Below are 24,955 nucleotides of genomic sequence, written 5' to 3'. Positions count from 1 at the left end.
GAAGGACGGTTGCTTCTCTGCTCCCGCAGAGGCAAGATGCATGTTTGTAAATTCTCTACAATGAACTGTAAATAAAGCAACTTAAAGCATGTGGCACGTACTATTCATCATTCCGTTGTGCAAACGGACTCTGCTATATCAACAGCCAGATGGGGAAAGGTCACTTTTTACTTATGTAAAAAAAAATAAAAAAATAGTAACAGCATAGAAGGTAATGGTTAGGCTAGCATCCCTCTTCCAAATATGCTAGGTTTTTATTTGCAGGGACTGTTCTACATGGGAAGGGGAAAGGAAAGTTAATAGAAGGAATGGCGGGTGGGAGAGAAAGAGAAAGAAAGAAGGAAGGAAGGGGGGAAGAGAAGTGGAAAGGAGGGAGACTGAGGCGGGGGAGAAGCGTCTGGAGAGTTGCTCCGAAGTTTGGGGGGCCGCGGGGGTGGGCGCGCGTCCCAGGAGGCGGAGGCCAGCCCGGGCTGGGAGCTGCGCCGCGGCCCGGGGGCGGAAGGCGGACCGCGGCTCCTAGGATGTGGAAAGGGGACGGCAGCGCAGGGGGAGGAGACCCGCACGGCTAGGGCAGCGCGCAGGGGGAGGGGAGCGGGCCGGAGGCGGGCCGGAGGCGGGCGAGGGGGGCCGCGATCCCGCGCGCCGCGAACATGGCCTCCTTCCCCGCGGGCCCCGCCGAGCCCCCCGGCCGGGGAGGGCGGCGTGCCCCTGCCGCCGGAGGACAGCAGAGGCAGGAGGAGGAGGACGAAGGCGCTGCCGAGGAGGCGCGCCAACTTCTGCCAACTTCGGCGCCCGCCCCGTTGCCGCAGGCTCCTCCCGGCCGAGAGCCAGAGGACGGCGGCGGAGCAGGAGGAGGAGGATCGGGTTTGGCGACGGCTGCTGCGTCCTCTCCAAGCGCGGGGCTGGCCTCCGCCGCGCCCGATCCTCCGCGCTCGCCGCGCTTCTCGGCGGAGCAGGTCTTGTGCGTGTGCGAGGCGCTGCTGCAGGCGGGCGACCCCGGCCGGCTGGGCCGCTTCCTGGGCTCGCTGCCGCCCGACGCCGAGGCGCCGTGCCTGGAGGCGCAGGCAGGCAAGAGCCTGGCCAAGGCGCGCGCGCTGCTGGCCTTCCAGCACGGTGACTTCGCCGAGCTCTACCGCCTGGTGCAGAGCCGGCGATGGGATGTGGGAGGGAGCTCGCTCGCCGCCCCGCGTGTGCCTATGTGGGGCACGTTACAGCCCCGTGACGTCAGCGCCACGCAGGCAGCCAGGCAGGCAGACGGCGAGAGCCCCGCGCTGGGCGGCCTCTCCTCGCTGCCACCGCCCCGCCCCGCCTCTCGTCGCCCGACTCACCCGCCTCCCTCCCACGGCACACCAGGCAACGTCTCGCGGCACACTAGTGTGCCGCGGAACACCAGTTGGGAAACACTGATCTAGCCCAACCCCCTGCAATACAGGGATCTTAACTAAGCAGAGATATAGAATCTGTGGCCCTCCCGATGCAACCACTACTACTCCAATCATCCTTAACCATTGGTCATGCTGGCTGGGAATGATGGGAGTTGGAGTCCACCAGAATCTAGAAGGTACCACGTTGGCTCCCTCGGTGCATTCTTCCCTAAGCATATGGGGAAATGCTAGTGAAACACACGTTTCCCCGCTACAGGCTGTTCCCCATTGTTGCAGCTGGTGATAATTTGCATTCTTGATAGGCAGGGGACCGTCTTCCTCTGATTCCAGAGAGGAAGGGAGGGTTTCTGAAATGGAGGAAGACTACGCATTATCACTTTTGTTCAAGAAATGTTGGTCAGAAATAGAAGCGGCCTGCATAATCTCAGCGTTAAAGAAGTAGTTGTGCACCAGCTTCTCACGAGAGTTTGGGTTTTGTGGTGTGGCTTTTGCAGTTTGGACAGGGGAAAAGGGGAAACAGGCCATTAAAAGCTGCAGATTCGCTCTGTTACTTGCTGAAGGAGAATGTGGATTCCATCTGTGGGAATCCCGTGACAAATCTAGTGATTAGCTGTAGGAAAAAGAGATACAGTGCAACCGAAACACATCTTTTATGTAGGTAAAGTAAAGGTAAAGGTAAGGTAAAGAACCCCTGTACGGTTAAGTGCAGTCAAAGGCGTCTATGGGGTTGTGGCACTCATCTCGCTTTCAGGCTGAGAGAGCCAGGTGTTTGTCCACAGACAGCTTTCCTGGTCATGTTTTGAAACCAGAGCATCTTTTATGTAAACCAGTCTGGCTGGCCTAGCAAAGAGCAAATCTGTTAACACGACAAAAGGTGCTGCTGATGGTGATGAAGAAGATTTTGGATTTGATATCCCTCTTTATCACTACCCTAAGGAGTCTCAAAGCGGCTAACATTCTCCTTCCCCTTCCTCCCTCACAACGAACACTCTGTGAGGTGACTGAGGCTGAGAGATTTCAAAGAGAGTGACTAGCCCAAGATCACCCAGCAGCTGCATGTGGAGGAGCAGAGATGCGAACCCGGTTCACCAGATTACGAGTCCACCGCTCTTAACCACTACACCACACTGGCTCTCTGATGGGCCATGTGAGAGGAATCCTTGGGCCTGGGAAGATGGATGTTGCCAAGGTGATGGGGTGTGCATTTGAAGTGACAGGAGAAGAGAGATTTTGAGCAAGGTGTTCTGAAATGAATAAGAAGGAAGACTGGGGTCCATCTTGGGCAGGCTGGCTGCAGGCTGGCTGGGAGAGATGCCTTGGACTTCATGGCTGCAGTCCTGTGAGGGACAAGCCCCTCTTGAAAGGATCATCCTGTAAGTTTTGGACTCCCTCCATGCAGACTGAAGATGTGAATAAACCATATTTCTCAAAGCTACAACAGTCTCCGCCATGTCTCAATTCTCCCAAGGAACACAGGCCGTGGGTGAATGCCTGGAGCCCCTGGGCTCTTGCCGCCGTTCGGCAGAGAGAGGAGGCAGCGGAACCCAGCTTTTGTAACAGTACACATCCAAACATATTGGGCAGTTGCGCTAATGTTGTCTGGGGAGTAGCCTAAGCCTGTCTTTCCTGCTCGCTTCCTTGCTCAGCATGCAATTTGTCAATAGTCTCTCCAGAATGATGTCTGTGGTCTCTCTGCAGAAGGAAGCTACTGCAAATAAAAGGATACCCAAGAACTATAAAAGTGGAGGTCACAAGGCAAGAGGGAGGCACATGGCATGTGCAAGAACAAAACCGCACAATTCACTTCTCCAAAAGAGTGCGGTCCTCTTGCTTCAGCGCTGCCACCTCAATCCTGTGGGTCCACCTGCAAAGAACTATGAGAGAGAGAGAAGAAGAAGTGTCTCTCTCCACCCACGTTTGTAATTACAGTATGCATGCTGTTTCATGTCCTTGTCTGGCATGCAAGGAGGACCGTGGAGGCAGGTGGGCTGTGGACAGGCCGGGAAGAGCCTGGCTGGAAACCAGAAAATCTGAAAGCTCAGAGATTGCAGTGGTGTAGCGTGGGTTGTCAGCACCCGGGGCAAGGCAAGTAATTTGCGCCCCCTAACCCCTAACCTGCCGCCGCTGCCAGCTTCTTCTTGCTGCTGCCTGGTCTGGTCTGGTGTGGTTCTCTCCCGCGCTCAGCACTGTGCTGGGCGGCCGCTGCACTGTCCCTCCCCCAGATAGTCCCTCGCTCTCTCTCCACACCGCACGCCTGGCACCCACCCCCTCCACAGTGGGCGGCGACCCAGCGGCTTGGATCGGATTCGCACAGCCAGCACTGCAGTGAGAGAGAGTGAGTGAGCCAGGTAGGGGCAGAGAGCTGCGAGTGCGAGCGCGCGCCCCCCAGATGTTGCGCCCGGTGCGGCCGGCCCCCCCTGCACTCCCCACGCTACGCCACTGGAAGTAATTGCCACAACGGCTAGATCTGTTGTCCCATGCACAGGGATTGCATCCCTCTGTATAACAGGTGCTGGGGACAGACAATAAAGAGCCCTCCTACATGCTTTTTGTTGAAAAGTTCTTGGGGTATGGATTCATTAGTGGCTTAAAACACCACAAGATTGCCTCGGCCCCAAGTAAAAGGTAAAGGGACCCCTGACCATTAGGTCCAGTCATGACCGACTCTGGGGTTGTGGCGCTCATCTCACTTTATTGGCCGAGGGAGCCGGTGTACAGCTTCCGGGTCATGTGGCCAGCATGACAAAGCCTCTTCTGGCGAAGCAGAGCAGTGCACGGAAACACTGTTTACATTCCCGACGGAGTGGTACCTCTTTATCTACTTGCATTTTGACGTGCTTTCGAACTGCTAGATTGGCAGGAGCAGGGACTGAGCAACGGGACCTCACCCAGTCACGGGGATTCGAACCACCAACCTTCTGATCGGCAAGTCCTAGGCTCTGTGGTTTAATCCACAGCACAACCCGCGTCCCTCGGCCCCAAGTACCAGGGTTGAAATCCTTGCTCAGCCATGGGATGCCTGATTATCCTCTTCCAAAGCAACTACTCTATTCCGAACTTTAAAATGGTAAGCGTAATGCTGGTGGTCAACAAAAGAGGTTTAAAGACTCTTTCAAGGCAAATCTTTTTTAAAAAAAGTAGTATAAACACAGACAACAGGGAAACACTGGCCTGCGTGCGTGTTGGAGAACAGCCTTCACCAAAGGAGTCATAGATTTTGAAATATATTTTTAAAAAAATTTAAAAAGTCCAGTAGCACCTTAGAGACCAACTAAGTTTGTTCTTGGTATAAGCTTTCGTGTGCATGCACACTTTTTCAGATAGATTTTGAAGACGCTCAAACTCAGGACGAAAGGGAGAAACGTGCGAAGAGGAAGGCACGCTTGGCAAACCCTCACTGTAATCACTTCCCCCCCAAAACCTATGTCCCAACTGGAAGGATGTGTGGATCCAGAATTGGCCTCCACAGTCACATGGACTCACTGTTAAAACCATGTTCATAGAATAGAATCATAGAATCATAGAATCATAGAGTTGGAAGAGACCACAAGGGCCATCGAGTCCAACCCCCTGCCAAGCAGGAAACACCATCAGAGCACTCCTGACATATGGTTGTCAAGCCTCTGTTTAAAGACCTCCAAAGAAGGAGACTCCACCACACTCCTTGGCAGCAAATTCCACTGTCAAACAGCTCTTACTGTCAGGAAGTTCTTCCTAATGTTTAGGTGGAATCTTCTTTCTTGTAGTTTGGATCCATCGCTCCGTGTCCGCTTCTCTGGAGCAGCAGAAAACAACCTTTCTCCCTCCTGTATGTGACATCCTTTTATATATTTGAACATGGCTATCATATCACCCCTTAACCTCCTCTTCTCCAGGCTAAACATGCCCAGCTCCCTTAGCCGTTCCTCATAAGGCATCGTTTCCAGGCCATTTTGGTTGCCCTCCTCTGGACACGTTCCAGTTTGTCAGTGTCCTTCTTGAATTGTGGTGCCCAGAACTGGACACAGTACTCCAGGTGAGGTCTGACCAGAGCAGAATACAGTGGCACTATATTCATGTATGTTCATGGAAGACAATCTTACTTGGCCACGAAGGATCGCCAAAGAAGAAGAAGAGAGAGCCATGAAACTCACTTTGGGTGTCCTTGGGCCAGTCACCGCCTCTCAGCCCAGTGCACCTCGCTGGGTTGCTGAGCTCCTTGGAGGAGGAAAAAGTGGGATATAAATGCAATAAATAAAGAAATAACCAACTACAGAGGGCACCAAGCTGGAGGGAAGGCTGTCCTCACCAGACCCTTCTTACGGCAGCGAAGGGACAGAAATAGTTAAATCATTTAGTTAAATCATCTTGAAGAGAAACTGCTGGGTGGAAATAAAACAAGGCCAAATGTGACGTGCTAGAAAGGGAGTGAGCGAGCTATGCTGCAGATAAGAAAGTGTTTGGAGACATCCGGAGATGGAGGATGCAGCAAATCTTGCTGTAGGAGGTTCAGAGACAATTGCAGATTAAGCACTTAGGCGGGAGACCATGGAAGAGAGAATTTTGGGGGGTGAAGTCGAACTGTTGGAAGGCTGTAGCACCTGCTGCGTCCGTAGAGACCGATGCAGGAGAGACGTGGTTGGTTGCAGCAGATGAAGGCGTCCGGTTGTGCTGCTGCAGATTCACCGTGGCGTTTCTTCTCTCTGCGCTCCTCCTAGGAGATGGGAGAATGCGGCAAATTATGCTGCAGAAGCTTCGGAGAGAATGACGGATTAAACACTTGTGCCTTATGATGTAAAATGGGATAGCGACAAAAGGGACTGATTGCACGCTAATTGTCCAAAGCTGTGAACCGCTACCGTATTTTTTGCTCTATAAGACTCACTTTTTCCCTCCTAAAAAGTAAGGGGAAATGTGTGTGCGTCTTATGGGGCGAATGCAGGCCGAGCAGCTATCCCAGAAGCCAGAACAGCAAGAGGGATTGCTGCTTTCACTGCGCAGCGATCCCTCTTGCTGTTCTGGCTTCTGAGATTCAGAATATTTTTTTTCTTGTTTTCCTCCTCCAAAAACTAGGCGCGTCTTGTGGTCTGGTGCGTCTTATAGAGCGAAAAATACAGTAATTTAAGAAGGATATTGATAAACTAGAATATGTACAGAGGAGGGCAACCGAGATAATCGAGGGTCTAGAAACCAAGCCTTATGAGGAACAGTTGAGGGAGTTGGGTGTGTTTAGCCTGGAGAAGAGGAGACTGAAAGGAGACAGAATATCCGTCTTCCACTAGCTAAAGGGTTTTCACACGGACGATGGAGCAAGCTTGTTTTCTCTTTCTCCAGAGGGTAGTCCCCAAACAACAGCTTCAAGTTCCAAGAAAGGAAATTCCAGCTAAACATCAGAAATAGCTTTCTCACAGGAAGAGCTGTTCAATAGTGGAAGTTTGTGGTCTCTCCTTCCTTTGAGGATTTTAAGCAGAGGTTGGATGGCCATCTGTCAGGGATGCTTTAGCTGAGATTCCTGCCTTGCAGGGGGTTGGACTAGATGACCCTCGGGGTCCCTTCCAACACTATAACTCAATGATTCTGTATTTGAATCCTCCGTAGTGACTTCCACATCGGGGTTGCTACCTTGTGCGTACGAATAAATGCATTTGATTCATTACCTGGTTATTTGTGCTGGTCCCGGGGGGGAAAGGTACTAATACCGTATCCGAAGTTCAGTCCAGAGTCACTAGCAGGGTAGTCGATCACTAGATGAGACGCGAGGTCCGAAACAGGGATCCGGGCGGGGGAGCAGGAACGCTGGTAGGGCAGCAGCAGGAAGCCAGGCGGGTAACAGGAACACTGGTAGAGCAGAAGCAGGGAGCCGGGCAGGGAACAGGAACACTGGTGGGTCAGCAGCGGGCAGCCGGGTGAGGAACAGGAACACCGGAGAGTCAGGAGCAGGAAGCCGGGCGAGGAACAGGCACACCGGGAGTGCAGATCTAGGTCTGGGTAAAGCAGGTACTCCACAACGACGTTGCTCCCGCAACCTGGGACCGGGCTGCCTGACCTTTATCTTCTTCTAAGGTCGGGGGCGGTCCCGGCCCCCAGGAGCCCCGCCTCTCCTGGCCTTAGGGCGAGCACTCCTCCTGGGAGAGACCAGTTCCCTTCGCCTCTCTGCCCTAAGCCTCTGCAGTTCAGGAGAGGCCGAAGGGTTACTGGGCCCCGGGGGAGGCTCACCTGTAGCCACTGAGTCCTCCAGCACCTCTGGGGCCAGAATGGTCTCACCTGGTGCCTGCCCCTGAGGATCTGGCACAGGTGCAGGCTCCTCAGCATCTAGGCCTTGCCCCAGTTCAGCCGGCCCTGGAGGCGGGGACTCCTGTGCCGGCTGGGATTCCTCCGGTTCACTCTCAGACTCGGAATCCCAGGCCATCACATTATTGCTGGCCTCCGGTAAGGGAACCTAGGTACAGTCATACAACCTTGGAAGTCAAACAGAATCCGTTCCAGAAGTCCTTTCGACTTCCAAAACGTTCAAAAACCAAATTGCACCTCCTGATTGGCTGCAGGAAGCTCCTGCAGCCAATCAGAAGCCCCGTTGGTGGTTCAGGTTCCGAAAGAACGTTCACAAACCGGAACAATCACTTCCGGGTTTGCAGCGTTAGGGAGCCAAAATGTCGGAGTTCCAAGGTGTCCAAAGCGTTCGGGATCCCCTCCAACAGCGGCAAAGGGGCAAGCTTGTTCTCTGATTCCTGGTTGTCTCTGTGAACTCCACAGAGTTTCTCGCCTGTGAGCCTGTGCATTAATGTGGAACGAAGTGGGTGCTTCCGTGCAGATCTCCCCGGCTGCTCCTTTCCTGCCAGCGCCATCTGTTTATGCAGTTGCCCACTGGCTGACTCAGCCCTTGCAGGAATGATGTGGTCAGAGAGCAGCAGCAACCACCGTGAGGGGGCTGGCCGTTGTTCACCCGCGCTCTCTTTGCCTCTTGTCTGCGATACTTGGCCCTTAGCCTTCGCCTCTCCACAGGGATGTCAGGACCGCCAAGCAGGTGGTCTGCCTGCATGGGATTTTTACATCTTCCCTCCCCCCTCTGAATGCCATCAGTTGGTCCAGGTGACAGCTTCTGGGTGCCCACCGGCTGACTCAGTCCTTACAGGAATGGCGTGGTCAGAAAATAGCACCTGTTGTTGCGTGGGAGAGAGGGTTAAATCTGGGCCCTTCGCCAAATCTCAGTAACAATGGTGTGTTCAAAGTGCAGTGACTCTTGCTTGCCGTCGGGGATCTGAAAGCTTTCATTCAACCAGTGAATTTCATCCCCGGTGGGGTCTGTGTGCGCGCGTCATGTTCGCTCGCCATAATACTTCACAAAAATGCAATGGGACGCACACACTTCACTGCTGTGACGGAGCTTGTGGCATGGAATGCTGTTGCAAAAGAGGCAGAGGCACCTATTGGCTAGTGACTGTGTCATCGCTATTGTCAAACCCCTCCTCCTTGCATCACGTTTGTACCTTTATGTGCTTTGAAAGAAATACACATACAGTCATACCTTGGGTTACAGATGCTTCAGGTTATGGACTGCCGAAACCCGGAAGTACCGGAACGGGTTACTTCCGGGTTTTGGCAGTCGCACAGGCACAGAAGTGCTAAACCGCGCTTTGCGCCGAAGCACAACCCACACATGTGCAGATGCGCCGCTGCGGGTTGCGGACACTGCAGGTTGTGAACGTCCCTCCTGCACGGATCACGTTTGCAACCCGAGCGTCCACTGTGCATATATTTTTAACAAATCTTTAGAACCGGGGTCCCCAATGTGGTCCTCATGGAAACTATGTCACCTTCAGGCATGGTCCTTACTTAGCACCTACCAAGGCTTCCCACTCCTTCCACTGTATTGTATTTTCGGTCTCTGTGGAAGCCGCCCAGAGTGGCTGGGGAAATCCAGCCAGATGGGCGGAGTGCAAATAATAAATTATTATAATATTATTATTATTATTATTTTAAAAAAGCTTGGAATTTGTTTTGGATTTGTTTCTTATTTATTTGTGGGTTGCCTGCTTTTTATGCCTGTGCTTTATTTATTTATTTATTTATTTATTTATTTGTGTGTGTGTGAGAGAGAGGGGGGTGGGGAGAGAGGGAGAGAGAGATAGGTGCCAACTCCCTGGGGCCCTGGGTGCCCAAGCACCCACAAAATTATCCATGAAGGGGCTGGGCACACTGCATGGCACCCATAGCCCTGAGCACCCACAGTTGCAAGGCCAAGCTGGCACTCCTGCTGTGTGTGTGTGTGTGTGTGTGTGTGTGTGTGTGTGTGTGTTGCCTGCTTTCTTTACAGAGAGAGAGTTGCCGGTTTTTCTTCTGTGAATTTGTTGTTTTGTGGTTTCTTACCAAAGTTACTTAGATTCCCAAACGGGATCCCAGGCTCAAAAAAGGTGGTGAGAGATCCTTGCTTTGAAGACTGAGCATTTCCCCAACTCCTCTGAAAATGACAGTGTTGGACTAGGACCCAAGAGACCAGGATTCAAATCCCCGATCTCGCTGGGTGACCTTGGGCCTCTCAGGGTTGTTGTGAGGATAAAATGGGGAGGAAGAGAACCAATGTGTGCCGCCATGAGATCCTTGGAGGAGAAGATGGGAGATAAATGTGATATTTATTTTTTTTTTTAAAAAAAAAACTTTCCTTATTGAATGTATGAATGACTATAGCCCTTTAAACACAACCCAAAACTGCAGCAGCATCACCATAATTTCACTTTTGGGCAAAATATGACTTTAGTCCTGTGCACTGTTTGGTTTTGCTTGCTTCTTTACATTTTTTTTTTTAATTATATGCATTTTACTGTTACAAATCTCTAAGGGATTTACAAGTGGAATTGAGAAAAGCGGTTGAAAACAAGCGATTTAAAATGTCTAAAAAGAAACGAAACCAGCGATAAACTAACAAGAGGAGCTTAGTTGTAAAGGAGCTTACAGGGAGTTTGATAGGAAGGCAAATCGAAGCTGTGAAGGCCAATTAAACACAGTTAGCATGTGCATAGATACTGGCCTCATTCACATATTTGTTTTGGCATCTGTCTGTCTCGAGAGACAGGTGGGTGTGAAGCCAAACCACTGCGTTAGAAGTACCAAAGCGGCCTCCCAGGGGCGCAATCCTGGGCAGCGCGCGTGGAAGTCCTGGGCTGCCCCAACGACAAGACCCCCTTTCTCGGCCTCACTGATGTGCTCCAAAGGAAAACAGAGACAAGATGTTTGGCACCAGCTGGGCTGCAGGAGCTGCCAAAAGGAGGCATACAAGACGCCATCCAACCGCCTTAGGGACTCCACTCCACATTTGTGTAGGGTTTACTCCGTAGCCTTTTTCTTCTCCCAAAGATATCCCACAAGGCAGCGGATGTTTAGGACCAGAGTTTTGCTCCTAGATGGGCCACCTTTCCAAGTAGCTCACCTTACCCTCACTTCCCTCTACGACACGACACGTGCAGATGGATGGGGAGGAGGAAACCATTCCATTGCAGGGAGAGAAAACCTTTCTCCAATGGAAGGTTTTCCTCAGCCCAACTGTTATGTACTGAGTTGAATAGGACCCACAAGGCAGCAGTCTGATTGGTCCTAGAACAATAGGATCCAGAATGCAGCAGTCTGATTGGTCCTAGAACAATAGGGTCCAGAATGCAGCAGTCTGATTGGTCTACTGGAGCCACCCAATCCAGCTCCAGGTGGAAGGGAATCCACAACCGGATTGGCCTACAGGAGAATCCCGGAATTAGCCAATCACGTGGGGCCCATTGTGTAAATAATGTATATAAAGCAGACATTCTGAGGGAACTTCCATTCCTCCTCACCACTATGAGCTGAATAAAGAGCATGAAATCCACTCTCGACCCCGAGTATATTTCACCAAGCCACTGTAATCGGGTGACCTGTGTGTGCCAGCTTAATCTGCTGCCCCTGGGCTGTTGGAGGGAAGCTTCTCTCAGTTCTTATCCCTGCTGCCTCTCAGTTCTTATCCTTTTTTAATCTTTAAACCAGAACTGGATCAAGCAGAGGGCTCCTTGTGGCCGTCCTGATGGCAACAGAAGCCAGCCCCTGTTTCTTGCAGTAGCGCCTGCTCCAGCCACCCTTTTCCCTAATCAGGATAAACGAACCCAGGAGTCCTGGCTCGAGAGACCATCCAAAGCACAGAAACAGGGCCAAGGCTTGGAGCTTGGAACCAGACATGAGGAAACCCAAACCACAGACGGGTGGGCGGAAGGAACAGGACATACCAGCTGGGACAGAGGACTGGTCCCCAGATGTTGTTTCTCTGGGGCAGAGGGGAGGGTGGCAGGAAGGGACCTGGTTGGCTGGAGGAGGACAAAAGTCTGGCTTTTGTTTTCTTACGTCCGTTTGTTTGCTAACGTCTATGCCCTGCCTTTTCTTCCATCACGGAACTGGAGGCCGTTCAGTTCCCAGGAGGACACAGGAAGCCAGACCACAGTCCATCTGGCTCAGCCTTGTCTAGCTCTCTGCTCCTCAACCTTGGGTCACCAGATGTTGAGGAACAACTCACCCCTTGGTCATAGAATCATAGAGTTGGAAGAGACCACAAGGGCCATCGAGTCCAACCCCCTGCCAAGCAGGAAACACCATCAGAGCACTCCTGACATATGGTTGTCAAGCCTCTGCTTAAAGACCTCCAAAGCAGGAGACTACACCACACTCCTTGGCAGCAACTTCCACTGTCGAACAGCTCTTACTGTCAGGAAGTTCTTCCTAATGTTTAGGTGGAATCTTCTTTCTTGTAGTTTGGATCCATTGCTCCGTGTCTGCTTCTCTGGAGCAGCAGAAAACAACCTTTCTCCCTCCTCTATGTGACATCCTTTTATATATTTGAACATGGCTATCATATCACCCCTTAACCTCCTCTTCTCCAGGCTAAACATGCCCAGCTCCCTTAGCCGTTCCTCATAAGGCATTGTTTCCAGGCCTTTGACCATTTTGGTTGCCCTCCTCTGGACACATTCCAGTTTGTCAGTGTCCTTCTTGAACTGTGGTGCCCAGAACTGGACACAGTACTCCAGCTGAGGTCTGACCAGAGCAGAATACAGTGGCACTATTACTTCCCTTGATCTAGATGCTATACTCCTATTGATGCAGCCCAGAATTGCATTGGCTTTTTTAGCTGCCGCGTCACACTGTTGGCTCATGTCAAGTTTGTGGTCAACCAAGACTCCTAGATCCTTTTCACATGTACTGCTCTCAAGCCAGGTGTCACCCATCTTGTATTTGTGCCTCTCATTTTTTTTGCCCAAGTGCAATACTTTACATTTCTCCCTGTTAAAGTTCATCTTGTTTGTTTTTGCCCAGTTCTCTAATCTGTCAAGGTCGTTTTGAAGTGTGATCCTGTCCTCTGGGGTGTTAGCCACCCCTCCCAGTTTGGTGTCATCTGCAAATTTGATCAGGATGTCCTTGAGTCCATCATCCAAGTCGTTGATAAAGATGTTGAATAAGACCGGGCCCAAGACAGAACCCTGTGGCACCCCACTAGTAACTCTTCTCCAGGATGAAGAGGAACCATTGATGAGCACCCTTTGGGTTCGGTCAGTCAGCCAGTTACAAATCCACTGAGTGGTAGCATAGGTTGAAGAATATCTGGACTATCAGCAGCGCCCCAGGATTTTAGATGAGGATCTCTCTCTCTCCTAGCCCTCCCTGGCTGAACCTGGGACCTCCTGAATTTTGTTATTTAATATTGTTTATTCTTAAAAAAGCACACCCTGCTTTCCCCTTCCGTAAAGGAGATGCTCAGAGCACCTTACAAATGAAGGTAAAGGTAAAGGGACCCCTGACCATTAGGTCCAGTCGTGGCCGACTCCGGGGTTCCGGTGCTCATCTCGCTTTATTGGCCGAGGGAGCCGGCGTACAGCTTCCGGGTCATGTGGCCAGCATGACTAAGCCACTTCTGGCGAACCAGAACAGCGCACAGAAACGCCATTTACCTTCCCGCCAGAGTGGTACCTATTTATCTACTTGCACTTTGACGTGCTTTCGAACTGCTAAGTTGGCAGGAGCAGGGACCGAGCAACGGGAGCTCACCCCGTTGCGGGGATTCGAACCGCCGACCTTCTGATCGGCAAGCCCTAGGCTCTGTGGTTTAACCCACAGCGCCACCTGCGTCCCTTACAAATGAAACACACGTGTAAAAGCCACATAAACCCAAGCACCATATGAAAGTCAGTTTAATTAGCAGAGGTGCTAATTTTAATGTAAGTAAGGTGACATTTAATTCACACGGGATTAAATAATTATTCCGAATAAAAATGTTTGCCTTGTGCGCGGGGACTTTGGGCAAAGGTGTATTTTATTATTTTGATAAAATATTATTAATAATAAAAGCGTTGCAGGGTTTTTTTTGGGGGGGGGTTGATCTGGAATGCTGGAAATCTGTAATAACAGCCCAGAACAGCCCCCAATCTCATTTCCCTGATTTTTCTTTGCCTGTAATTTGAAACTGGAGATAGTGGGGAGAGGGTGTGTTTGAGGTACTGTTGTACATTACTCTCGAGAAGTCCACAGTGTGCTCTTGAGAAGTATCCAGAATGTCATGCTAGGTGTGGAATATATGAGTTTATTCTGGAGCTCAAATAACAGGAGAGGATGTCCTGCCTCGGTGGATTTTATTAAGGGACCTCAACACACAAATGGTACTGCCACCTCTCACTCCCTCCATAGTTTGAGCATGGGCTTACTCTTCCTGTTCCCCTATAATTTGTCTGGTTAACGTCTCAGTCATTTCCAGATCTGTAAAATGGGAAGATTAGCTACTTTACAGGGATGCTGGATTTGCAAGTCAAAAACTGAGAGGTCCTTGTTGAGTAGAGGCTGAGACTTGGGCCTGGGAGAGAGAGATTTAAGTCTCCGCTCAGTCTTAAATTCACCTGGTGACCTAGGTTATAAATAACGAATATGCAGCGCTCTGTAAGCAGGGAGCGCAAATGACTTCACAAAAACACTGCGAAGATTCATGAGCTTAGGAACGTAAAATCGCCTTAGACCTTAAACCGGAATAGATATGCTAATAATCATTGCGTTTTAAAACAAGGCTGCTGTGGATAATGACTAAATATATCTAATTTTGTGCCTTCTTTTGTCTCTCAGGTCTGAATCACAGCGCATCATTCTCATGCGAGGCCCACAACGATAAGGGGGTGGGCACATCTCGGACTGCAAAGGTGACAGGTGAGAGGATGGGTTGTGGGGGGTGCATTCCTAGAGCAAACGGAGACCTTTGCCAAGGCCGCAGCACAACTGCTTTAGGTACACTGTGAGGGTGAAGCTAAATGCATATTTGGATTTAACACGGAAGTTTTTAACAGTGCAAACGCTGTCAGCTGGTGTGTATGATAATTAATGGGATCTGTGCAGGCACAGAGGGGAAATTCCTCCCCTGCTGCAATTCTGGAGGAAAGCCCCATTTACGAAGCTAGGTTTTTTTGCTTAGGGAGAAAATCTTATCAATTGCTCCGAGGCAGCGAGGGTGTTTGGGAGAATTTCTCCCAGTGAATATACTCACTTCAGAGGAAGAATGTTCATCAGGACCACAGGAGAGGAGGAAAGGGGAGGTGTCCACACACACACACACGCACACACCCTACACCTTCTCTGATCCTGTTAAGTAGCATCCCCCTTCCGCAGCTGATGCAATTTGCATTTTTAAAAACCCGGGCTTCAAATGCAAACATACAACGCAAAGATCCTTTTTCAACTTGGCAAGTTGCCCTGAGTTTATAGGAGGAGCACATGCTACTTTCAGATCGCGGATTTGGATCATTACTGACACACACACACACCCCACACATACCAAAATTCCATGTTCAGAGCATGTTGAGCATAAGGCTTAAGATGAAACCTTTATCCTTGAAATGCTAGCTTTCCGTCGGCAGGGATTCCTTGGCATGCGCTTAGAAAGGTAGCTGTCGCAATAAGTGTGCTTCGTGTAATTGCCCGAGTATTCTTTTTAAAATAAAGCTTTATTGATCTGCAATATATAACAATTACCAAAAAGAGAGAGAGAGAGAGAGAAGATGCAAAAACAAAACCCCAACTCATCCCCCTCGTCCCTCTAGGAACAGATAAATTCAGTTAAGTTTGCCAAAGTCCAATCTGTGGTTTTGGTAGTTGCTGTTGTTCAGGGTTATCAGTAAAGTATTTTATAAACGGAATCCTTGTATTCTTGACAACTTCTGGATCACAGTAATGATGAACAAGCCTGTGAGAAGGAGCCTGTATCCTAATCACAAGTACGTAGGCCCCGCTGACCACACTGGGACTTACGTCTGAGTAAACATGCATAGGGCACTAGTGTGCCGCGAGATGTTGCCTGGTGTGCCGTGGGAAAAATTGAAAAATTCAAAACATTTTTTTTTAAAAAAAAAAGTCAGATTTTCGCCCACTAGGCGGGCGCTGGACTGTGTCCACCCTATTTTCCATCCGTCCTGGGTGGGGATCAGATCGGATGGGATCGGATGAGAGCGGACAGGCGGTCCGCTCTCATCTGATTCCCTATAGAGAGCAGCGGGGCTCTGACATCTCCCTCTCCGCACACAGTGCAGAGACGGAGCTGTCATCCGCCAGCTCAGCGGGGATCAGCGGATCGATCCCCGCTGAGCAGAGAACGGTCCGCAATGTTTTTGTTTGCCATTAAAGAAAAAAATATTAAACCATGCTTGAATGTTAAACCATGCTTCTTTGTGTTTATTTGATTCCTATTCAAGAGAATTACTTTATATATAGTCAATATAGGCACAGAGTTAAATTTTTTAACCTTTTCTAATGGTGGTGTGCCTCGTGATTTTTTTCATGAAACAAGTGTGCCTTTGCCCAAAAAAGGTTGAAAAACACTGCTGTAAAACACCCTCTTTTTGACTTTCCTCTGCAGTAAGCTCTTGTGGTATATCATACACCTGCTCTCTTGCATCTTCCTTCTAGTGGTACCTGGGCGGCCAAGTGCCTTATCCCTTCTGCATCGTAGTGACCACCACCTGGAAGTGACGTGGGAACCAGGACCAAGTGGAGCCTACGCTCTTGAGCTCTGCACCATCCAGGTAAGAAGGGAAGCCTTGAGGCCAGCCCAAGTTCCCTCGCCCAGCTATTTTGAGGAAGGATGCCTCACTCGGCCACTTTTGCCCCTGCCCTTCGAGGGAACGCTTTTATTTTTAGGAGCCATTTCCTGGCCAGCTTCTGCTTCTCTCAAATGTCCAACCGGATGCCCTCGTGACGTGTGACAAGCTCTCAGGAATAGGGAACTGAAAGAGCCTCGAAAAGGGATTGCAGAGGCCAGGAAACAAAACTGATAGCAAGGGGGCAGGGTGTTCAAATATGGGGCCGTCCGTCTGTCCCCTTCTAGGGCCTGAGGTGGCAGAGTGATCTGTACCAGTTTGGGGTTTGGGTGGGTGCCGCTTTTGAATGTTTCCCCCACATAAAACAAAGCAAACTGCTCGAGAACAGATGGCAGGTGCCTCTGAGGCAAAAATCCTCCGCGTTGTGTTAGTGAGTTTTTATTATTTAATTGCATGTACAGTGGTGCCTCGCAAGACGAAAAGAATCCGTTCTGTGATTCTCTTCGTCTTGCGTTTTTTCGTCTTGCGAAGCAAGCCCATTGAAGGATTAGCGCTATTAGCGGCTTTTAGCGGCTTATCTGCTGATCGGATCAGCTGATAAGCGGCTTAGCAGCTTAGAAAAAGGGGGAGGGGAAGGGAAAAAACCAGCAGGAACTCGCAAGACATTGTCGTCTTGCGAAGCAAGCCCATAGGAAATTCGTTTTGCGAAGCACCTCCAAAACGGAAAACTCTTTTGTCTAGTGAGTTTTCCGTCTTGCGAGGCATTCGTTTTGCGGGGCACCACTGTATTTATTCAAGTAGGGACATGGATGGGTAAACCACAGAGCCTAGGACTTGCCGATCAGAAGGCCAGGGGTTCGAATCCCCACGACAGGGTGAGCTCCCGTTGCTCGGTCCCTGCTCCTGCCAACCTAGCAGTTCAAAAGCACGTCAAAGTGCAAGTAGATAAATAGGTACCACTCCAGCGGGAAGGTAAACGACATTTTCGTGTGCTGCTCTGGTTCGCCAGAAGCGGCTTTGTAATGCTGGCCACATGACCCGGAAGCTGTACGCTGGCTCCCTTGGCCAATAAAGCGAGATGAGCGCCACAACCCCAGAGTCGGCCACGACTGAACCTAATGGTCAGGGGTCCCTTTACCTTTACTTTACCTTTATTCAATTTGCTCAAGGTGGTGGCTCCTCTTCCTCACAACAGCCCTGTGAGGTAGGTGAAGTTGAGAGGCAGTGATTGGCCAAAGGACACCCAGCAAGCGTCAAGGCCATGTGGGGATTCGAACCCTCGTCTCTCACAGGTCCTAATGTAGGGTTGCCATACGTCTGGAACTTCCCAGACATGTCCGGGATTCCAATGACAGAATTAGCGTCTGTGGCGGAGTCTTGGAAAATCGGCAAAATGTCTGGATCTTTGAAATGTCCCCAACTGAGGAGAGCTTCAACATAGGGGGAGCTTTGAAAAAGTGTGACATGCCCCCTGCACCGCAAAGTGGTACAGTCTGGAATTCCGCCGCAGAGATCGAGCCTTTGAGCCGATCCACATGTTATGCAGTCGGCGAAAATCCTGGACTGTTCCACTGCAGAGGGGAGGGGGAGTTTTCATTTTCTTTTTCTTTTTTTCATTCTTCAATGTTGTTACACGGTCCAGTGAGGCTTCATATAGCATCACAAAATTGTATAGTTGGAAGGTGTCCCAGAGGCAGGGGTGCCAACTTGAATAAAACATTGAGGAGTGGGGTGGTAAGCCCTGCCCTGCAAAATCAGTCACATTGTGCACTGGCCACACACTATTTGAATGGCAATGCCCATCAACTTTTGGGGGGGCTAGCCCCCTAAAAAATAAAATAGGTGGGGGGCCCTAGGAGTCGGCTTCGATGCCCAGACGGGCATTAATGCAAGGCAGAATCTCAGCTAGATTATTGTAGAGCATAATATGTTCCTAACTCCTGCCCCGTCAACCCATCCCCAGCACACACTGCCTTTCCGTCCTCAAATCCTTACCCCTGCCCCTTTCCCCCAGGCTGTGCGCTCGGACGAGGACCTCAGCACCGTGTCGGACCGGGAGCTCTATAACCAGAACCTCCACGTCCCCCCATTCAGCCACACCCTGGATGGATTGAGCCCCTTCACCACCTACCACGTGCGGGTGTCCTGTCGCTCCCGAGAGGGCAACTCCCCGTGGACCCACTGGGTTGCTATGGAAACCCTGGAAGGAGGTGAGCTTGAAATGGGAGTCCGGGGGTGGGAGAGTAGGTGGTCGATTCTTCTGGGTTCTGCTTTGATCTCTTGGAGGAGAAAGGAAATCACAGAGGGGTTCCGCTTGGAGCAAGAATGAGGAACCAGACGTTGCTAGACTACAACTCCCATCAGCCTCCGGGCCGTTGGACATACTAGCTGGGCCTTATGGGAGTTGGGGCCCAAGCAACATCCGAAAGGCCACAGGCTGTCTCTGAACTCAGAGAGGGGCCAGTTTGGAAGCCAGGAAGATGGAGGGGGGCTAACGCATGGCTTAGAGCAGGGTTTTCCCAACCTTGGGTCTTCAAATGTTTTCGACTACTACTGCCATCGCCCCTAGCTGGCAGGACCAGTGGTCAGGGATGATGGGAGTTGTAGTCCAGCAACCCAAGGTTGAGAAAGGCTGGTTTAGAGTCAGAGTTTCCCAGCTGCTTTTGGACTACAACTCCCATCATCCCTAGCTAGCAAGGCCAGTGGTCAGGGATTATGGGAACTTTAGTCCGAAAACAACTGGAGACCCACGGTTGGGAAACATTGGTTTAGAGAGTAACAGTGGTTCTCAAAGAGTGTGGCCTGCCACTGTGGCATGGCGGGAGAGGAAAGCAGTTGTAGCTGGAAGATTCAAGGAACATCAAAGAAACATTTAAACATGAGGATAGAATAGTACCGAAATGATTTCTCCGCAACCTATTGTTGTGAACAGGGATTTTCAACTCTGACAAATATGAAAGATCAGAAAAGAGGACTGCTTTTTTGTGTTCATGAGAGTTTGTCTCGAATTAGAACTAATAAAAATGAGATTACCTGGCAAGAGCAAGCTCACCTCTCTCATTGAATTGCTATACGTACTTAAAGTCCATGCATAAGAGGTTCATTTATTATTGTATTTTGGGAGTGATTTGCGTTCTTATGTAGCTGCTTTGTTTTATACTTTCCGGACGTCCCACAATCATATCATAAAGTAGTTGCGTTATATGTTATAAATCAAGCTAGGAGTGTTTCTTTTTTGTTTTCCAATGCATTTCTTATCAATAAAAAAATTCGGTGTGGCCCGAGCAAACGGTTATTCTGAAAGTGTGGCTCAGAGGAAAAAAAGTTTGAGAACCAGTGGTTTAGAAGCTTAGACTGTGGTTGTTACCAGTTGAGTGGCTAAGACTGGGCTATAGCCGCTTGCCTGACGCCTCTTTGTGGCTAATGAGAAAGGGTCATGGCCGCAGTGTTTCCATTGTAACGTACACTTTTCCGCGGCAGTGCCCACCGCTGCGCCAGAGAACATCATGGCCACGCAGAATGGCACCTGCACCATCGTGCAGTGGCGAGAGCCACGTGGCGTCATCAACGGGATCATACGCGGATACAAGCTGGTCTGTCAAAGCAGCGACTCGCCCGAGGTGAGGACCTCTCCTTTCTCAGGACTGGAGAGGGCACCCTCCCCATTGACTTCCCTGTAATTATCCTGAGCCATCACCCGCCATCTTCCTAATCCCCCGCCTGGCGTTTTCGCCACCCTCTCCCCCCACCAGGTGGTTGTGGACGTGGGGCTGACCAACGAGACTGTCTTGAACCTGAACAAAACCGTACACAATCTGACCGTCCGTGTCGCGGCCTACACACAAGCAGGAGATGGTCCCTGGAGCAAAGCCATCATGGTTTCAACTGGGGGTGTCGGTAAGGAATACGAGATAATGTGTATTTTTATTTTTTTTGGGCGGGGGTGGGTGGGTGGGTGGGTTTCCCTCACAAGCTTTAGTGTTGTGGCAAATAACAGAAGCAAAGGGAAAGGAGAGGGTGGGGGAAGTTACATAACAACATAATTTGTTTCCTTGGATGCTGTCCAAGGGGTCTACTCTGACTAACGTAGGATACGGTCCAAAGATTTCAGACCCAGAATGATGAAACCGGTTAAGGACTACTTGAAATAAATAAAGTTCCATTTTCATAGCCAATTATTCCTGCATATCTTTCTAAGTGTATCATATGAGATATGGGGGAATCATTTGGCTGCCAAAAAAATAAGGTTTTTTTTGTTTTGTTTTTAAAGTCCTTTCCTTAACTGTTCCCAACTGTTTCCCAACTCCTTGGTGGTTCTTCCAAAACGATCATTTGATCTCTCTTTTTGTTTTGTTTCGTTCTTCTGGCCCAGCCTTTGACTTCCTGCTTTCTAAGAATGGTTCTGTGTTGGGCAATTCCTGATCTCAGTCCTGGTTCTGATCTAGCAGGATCTCCTGCTTCTAATTTGTATCCCACTTCTTGTTATGATGGCTTCTGGCGCCTTGCGGAGTCACAGAAACTGAAGCTGGTTATAAAACAGGACCCGTGCTTTCCGCTTTAGGAGTTTTGATTCTCTTTGATGTCCCCAGAAAAACAGCCTGAAGCCCTGTTGGCGGAAGCTTGACGCTGACATTTGGCTTAGAGGGAGACCATATTCAAATAATTTATATATATATATATATTTCTTTTACAGATGAACTGCCGCAGCCCCAGCCAGGTAAGAACAGTGCATAACACTCTACCCGCGACCTACAGAAATGATTTGGGATTTTGGGATGGGCAGCATCGGGGAATGAGAGGCGTTGCCGTTTCCTTCTAGAACATTCCAGAGAGCACTTTGTTCTGGAAATCTGCTTTCCTTCTTTTGGTGTTGGCTAATTTGATTATATCTTGTTTTGGTTTTGTTTCTCTCTTGCGATAATAAGAATACATCAAAACTTGTTTTCTAAAAGTTCCCCAGTGTAGGCAATACCTCGTGACCAGGCTTGAGGGCGACATTGCTCTCCTTTTTCAAAATGGCTCCTCTAGGAGGAGAAGGAGCTGGAAGGGTTTGTGTGTTTTGTGACTATTGGCAGGGAGGAAGATGGGGACGTGGGGAAGACTGCATATTTGCCTTCCACCCGCATTCCCATTTTGATTAGGATATTTTCGATTTTTGTGACACACACACACCTGCTTTGGCTGCAGGAAACATCTGAACAAAAGGATTGGGAAGGACCAAGAAGCTAATGCAAGGGATTCCTAAACACACTGAGGATCTTTTTAGTTTGGTTCCAACTGGGATTTTTATTGAACTTGATTACAATTTGTTTTAAGGGAAATTTTATATTGAACTTTCGCCGGAAGGATTCTCAAGGTCAAGTTTGACTGACAGAATCACACACTTCTTTCCAGTCCAAGACTGTGAACTGGATTAAGATTTAAGATTTTGGGATGTGGGGCAGTTGTTTTCAAACGTCACAGCCTGAAGTGGTATAGGAAATGTTGGTTTCTAACAGGGTGGATTTTATTTAAATCACGAGTCAGTAAGACTTGATTTAAATCACTAGTCAGTAAGACTTGATTTAAATCATATTTTTTTTTTACAGAAAGACTCATTCTTGCTGGTATAATCTTAATATTTACAACCAGATGAAGGTTTCATTTTTGAAACAATATATGTTCAGAGTAGTTTTTATAGTTATATCAAAAATTTCTGATTTGGTTACACTATTAAAAATACATTGACAGATAATTATGAAATTATTGTGAGGTTTAATAAGTTAACTGTTTATATTTAGACAACTTTTCTGCTGTACTTGATTGGAAGGAGAAAAATAATCATTTCCTTAATAACAATTTAAACAATTTATTTAACTAAAACAATAACATTATAGCATATGTATCCATGTTTGTTAACTGATGTGGTTAAATGATTTAAAAAAACTTAACAACCAAAAAATCTTAGACTGAATTTTAGCACACATGAAAAGCTTAAATCCTGATGAATAGCCTTGGGACTATAATGTAACAAATAGAAAACTATCTTTAGAAAGATTTTTCCTCCAAAAGCATTTTATTTTAAAAATCCAATTTAAATTTTAAAAAATCCAATTTACATTTTTTAAAAATCTGATTTTTATTTATTTATTTATTTTTAAAAAATCATTAATTTTTATCCACCCTGGTTTCTAAGGAGAACTTGGCTAGCTGCCAAAAAACTAGGAGATCCCCTCATCTTCCCCTCAGCATCGTACTTGGTCCCAGATTCGGTCAATGGATTCTCTCCTCTATTCTTCCAGTTTAAACAGTAACAGGGTCTGCCTGCTCACCGTACACTTAAAGCACATTGCGCTCCACTCCAAAGAATCCTGGGGAATGTAGTTTGTTTAGGGTGCTTGCAGTAAACTACAATTCCCAGGATTCTCCGGGGACAACTTAGAAACTTAGGTGCTTTAAATGTATGTCGTGTGCACAGCCGAGGCAGGGAAAGGTGTGTGTGTATGTTCAGGGAGGCAGGAGAGGATATGTTGTTTATTAATATCCTTCCTACTTGCACTAGCAAGTTCCTTTACTTAGCAGAGTTTTACATTCCCCTTTTAATGCACAGCGGGTAGCTGGTTGCAGGCTTTTGTAAGCCGCTCAATACCATACAATTCAGTATTGAATTGTATGTTCCTGGTGAGTTCCCTTTTTATCCCTCTTAACAGAATAAACACACAACAATCTCATTGAGAGTCAGTAAAAGAAGTTTACTCACAGCACCATCGGTTCACAGTTGGATCCCTGAAGGCAGACTTAGTTACAAAGTATGTGGAGCTATCCCATATGGGATCCTAGTGTCCTCTGTTGGTTGGAAGCCACCAGAGCATCTCTAGCTAAAAACTGCTCCAATGATGGAAGAAGTCAAAGAGAGAAGAGTGCTGTGTGCTTTGTCCTTTTGTTACCTGGACAGGTAAGGTCACACCCACCTCTAGTCACATGCAAAGGAAGTATGTCCCAGCCCAGGAGGAAACAGGAAGTTTTCGACTGGCTGGACCAAACATTCCCCCGCATGTCCACTCTAGGAAAACAAGGAATGTTATACTTGACTGCTACTTATGTATCACATCCCACAAGGTGATGCGCTGGATGGGCAACCGGAATGGCTCCTCCCATTGACCCTTACTCCTCTTCCCTTCTCCGTAGTAGAAACTACCGCCCCTGCCTTCTCCTGGCACTGGTGGTACGTGGTAATTGCCATAGCCACGGCCGCCGCTGCCGCCGCCTTCATAATCATCTTCTTGGCACGGATGAGGAGGAAGGAAACCCGCTATGGGTAAGTGGAGAACGGACACCTGCCATGGATGCTTTCATTGAGATTCCTGAATTGCAGTGGGTTGGACTAGATGACCACTGAGGGACCCATCTCGCCTTTCTGTGATTCTGTGACACCGGTTCTGACAGCTTCTCCTCTTTCACTTTCTGTTTCTCTCCTCCTGCCCATTCCGCAGGGAAGCGTTTGAACCCAGCATGGAGCAGGGAGAGCTGGTGGTCCACTACCGAGTCCGCAAATCCTACAGCCGCCGGACCACCGAAGCCACTTGTGAGTGTCATGGAAGGAGTGAGTCTGCCTTTCCCAACTACCCAGCATGCATTGCGCCCAAGCCTTGTTGTCCAGGATCCAACAAGGAATGCTCCCACCTCCACCACAGTTGTAGGTTTTTCCCAATATACAGACACCGCCCAATGCTCTTTTATTGGCAGACATCAGCCATTGTCTCCTTAATCACCCGGTTTGGTGGTTCCACCTGCCTTCTTCCCGTCTTTTGCCTCAGTCATGGCTGCTGCTCCTTGCAGTCTCCTTGACACAGGGCGCTTTGGCCCTGCAACGGTTTGTGTGCTGGTCCCGGGGGTAAGGTACCGTGAGTGTAGCAGAGTCCACACGAAGAGGGGCGAGGTCCGATGCAGAGAGCCGGGCGGGGAACAGGAACGCTGGAACAGAAGGCTGAGCAGGTAACAGGAACGCCGGATGGTCGGGAACAGGAGGCCGAGCAGGGAACAGGAGTACTGGATAGTCAGGAACAGGAAGCCGAGCAGGGGACAGGCGTACCGGATAGTCAGGAACAGGAGGCCGAGCAGGGATCAAGAACACAGGAAGGTCCGTAGCCAACAACGACGTTGCTCCCGCAACCTGGGGCCGGCCTGACTGGGCTTTTATCCTCTTCCAAGGTCAGGGGCGGTCCCGACCCCCAGGAGCCCCGCCTCCTCTGGCCTTAAGGCGAGCACTCCTCCTGGGAGAGACCAGTTCCCTTCGCCTCTCTGCCCTAAGCCTCTGCAGATCAGGAGAGGCCGAAGGGTTACTGGGCCCTGGAGGAGGCTCACCTGTGGCCACTGAGTCATCAAGCCCCTCTGGGGCCAGAAGGGCTTCAGCTGGGGCCAGCTCCTGATGCACTGCCACAGGTGCAGGCTCCTCAGCATCTAGGCCTAGCCCCAGTTCAGCCGGCCCTGGAGGCGGGGACTCCTGTGCAGGCTGGGATTCCTCCGGTTCATCCT

At 49.5% G+C, this 24,955-nt stretch overlaps 1 protein-coding gene across 3 annotated transcripts in view; it reads left to right on the top strand.

Moving 5' to 3' along the window:
- The window catches only part of AXL (AXL receptor tyrosine kinase), an 80,673-nt gene that overhangs the window by 34,714 nt on the left and 21,004 nt on the right, over positions 1–24,955 (top strand). For 2 of the 3 annotated variants that reach the window (XM_082231011.1, XM_082231013.1), the window contains 8 exons: positions 14,481–14,561; positions 16,311–16,426; positions 18,456–18,651; positions 19,922–20,061; positions 20,194–20,338; positions 21,135–21,158; positions 23,609–23,738; positions 23,914–24,005. In XM_082231011.1, the coding sequence (XP_082087137.1) occupies positions 14,481–14,561; positions 16,311–16,426; positions 18,456–18,651; positions 19,922–20,061; positions 20,194–20,338; positions 21,135–21,158; positions 23,609–23,738; positions 23,914–24,005 (924 nt within the window). The remainder of the gene's footprint in view (positions 1–14,480; positions 14,562–16,310; positions 16,427–18,455; positions 18,652–19,921; positions 20,062–20,193; positions 20,339–21,134; positions 21,159–23,608; positions 23,739–23,913; positions 24,006–24,955) is intronic. The other variant, XM_082231012.1, reaches the window with a different exon arrangement.

Source organism: Podarcis vaucheri (assembly GCF_965113315.1).
Source record: "Podarcis vaucheri genome assembly, chromosome: 7".
Classification (NCBI taxonomy): Eukaryota; Metazoa; Chordata; class Lepidosauria; order Squamata; family Lacertidae; genus Podarcis; species Podarcis vaucheri.
The sequence above is the reverse complement of the archived record's forward strand: the minus strand, read 5'-3'. Positions and strand labels throughout refer to the sequence as shown.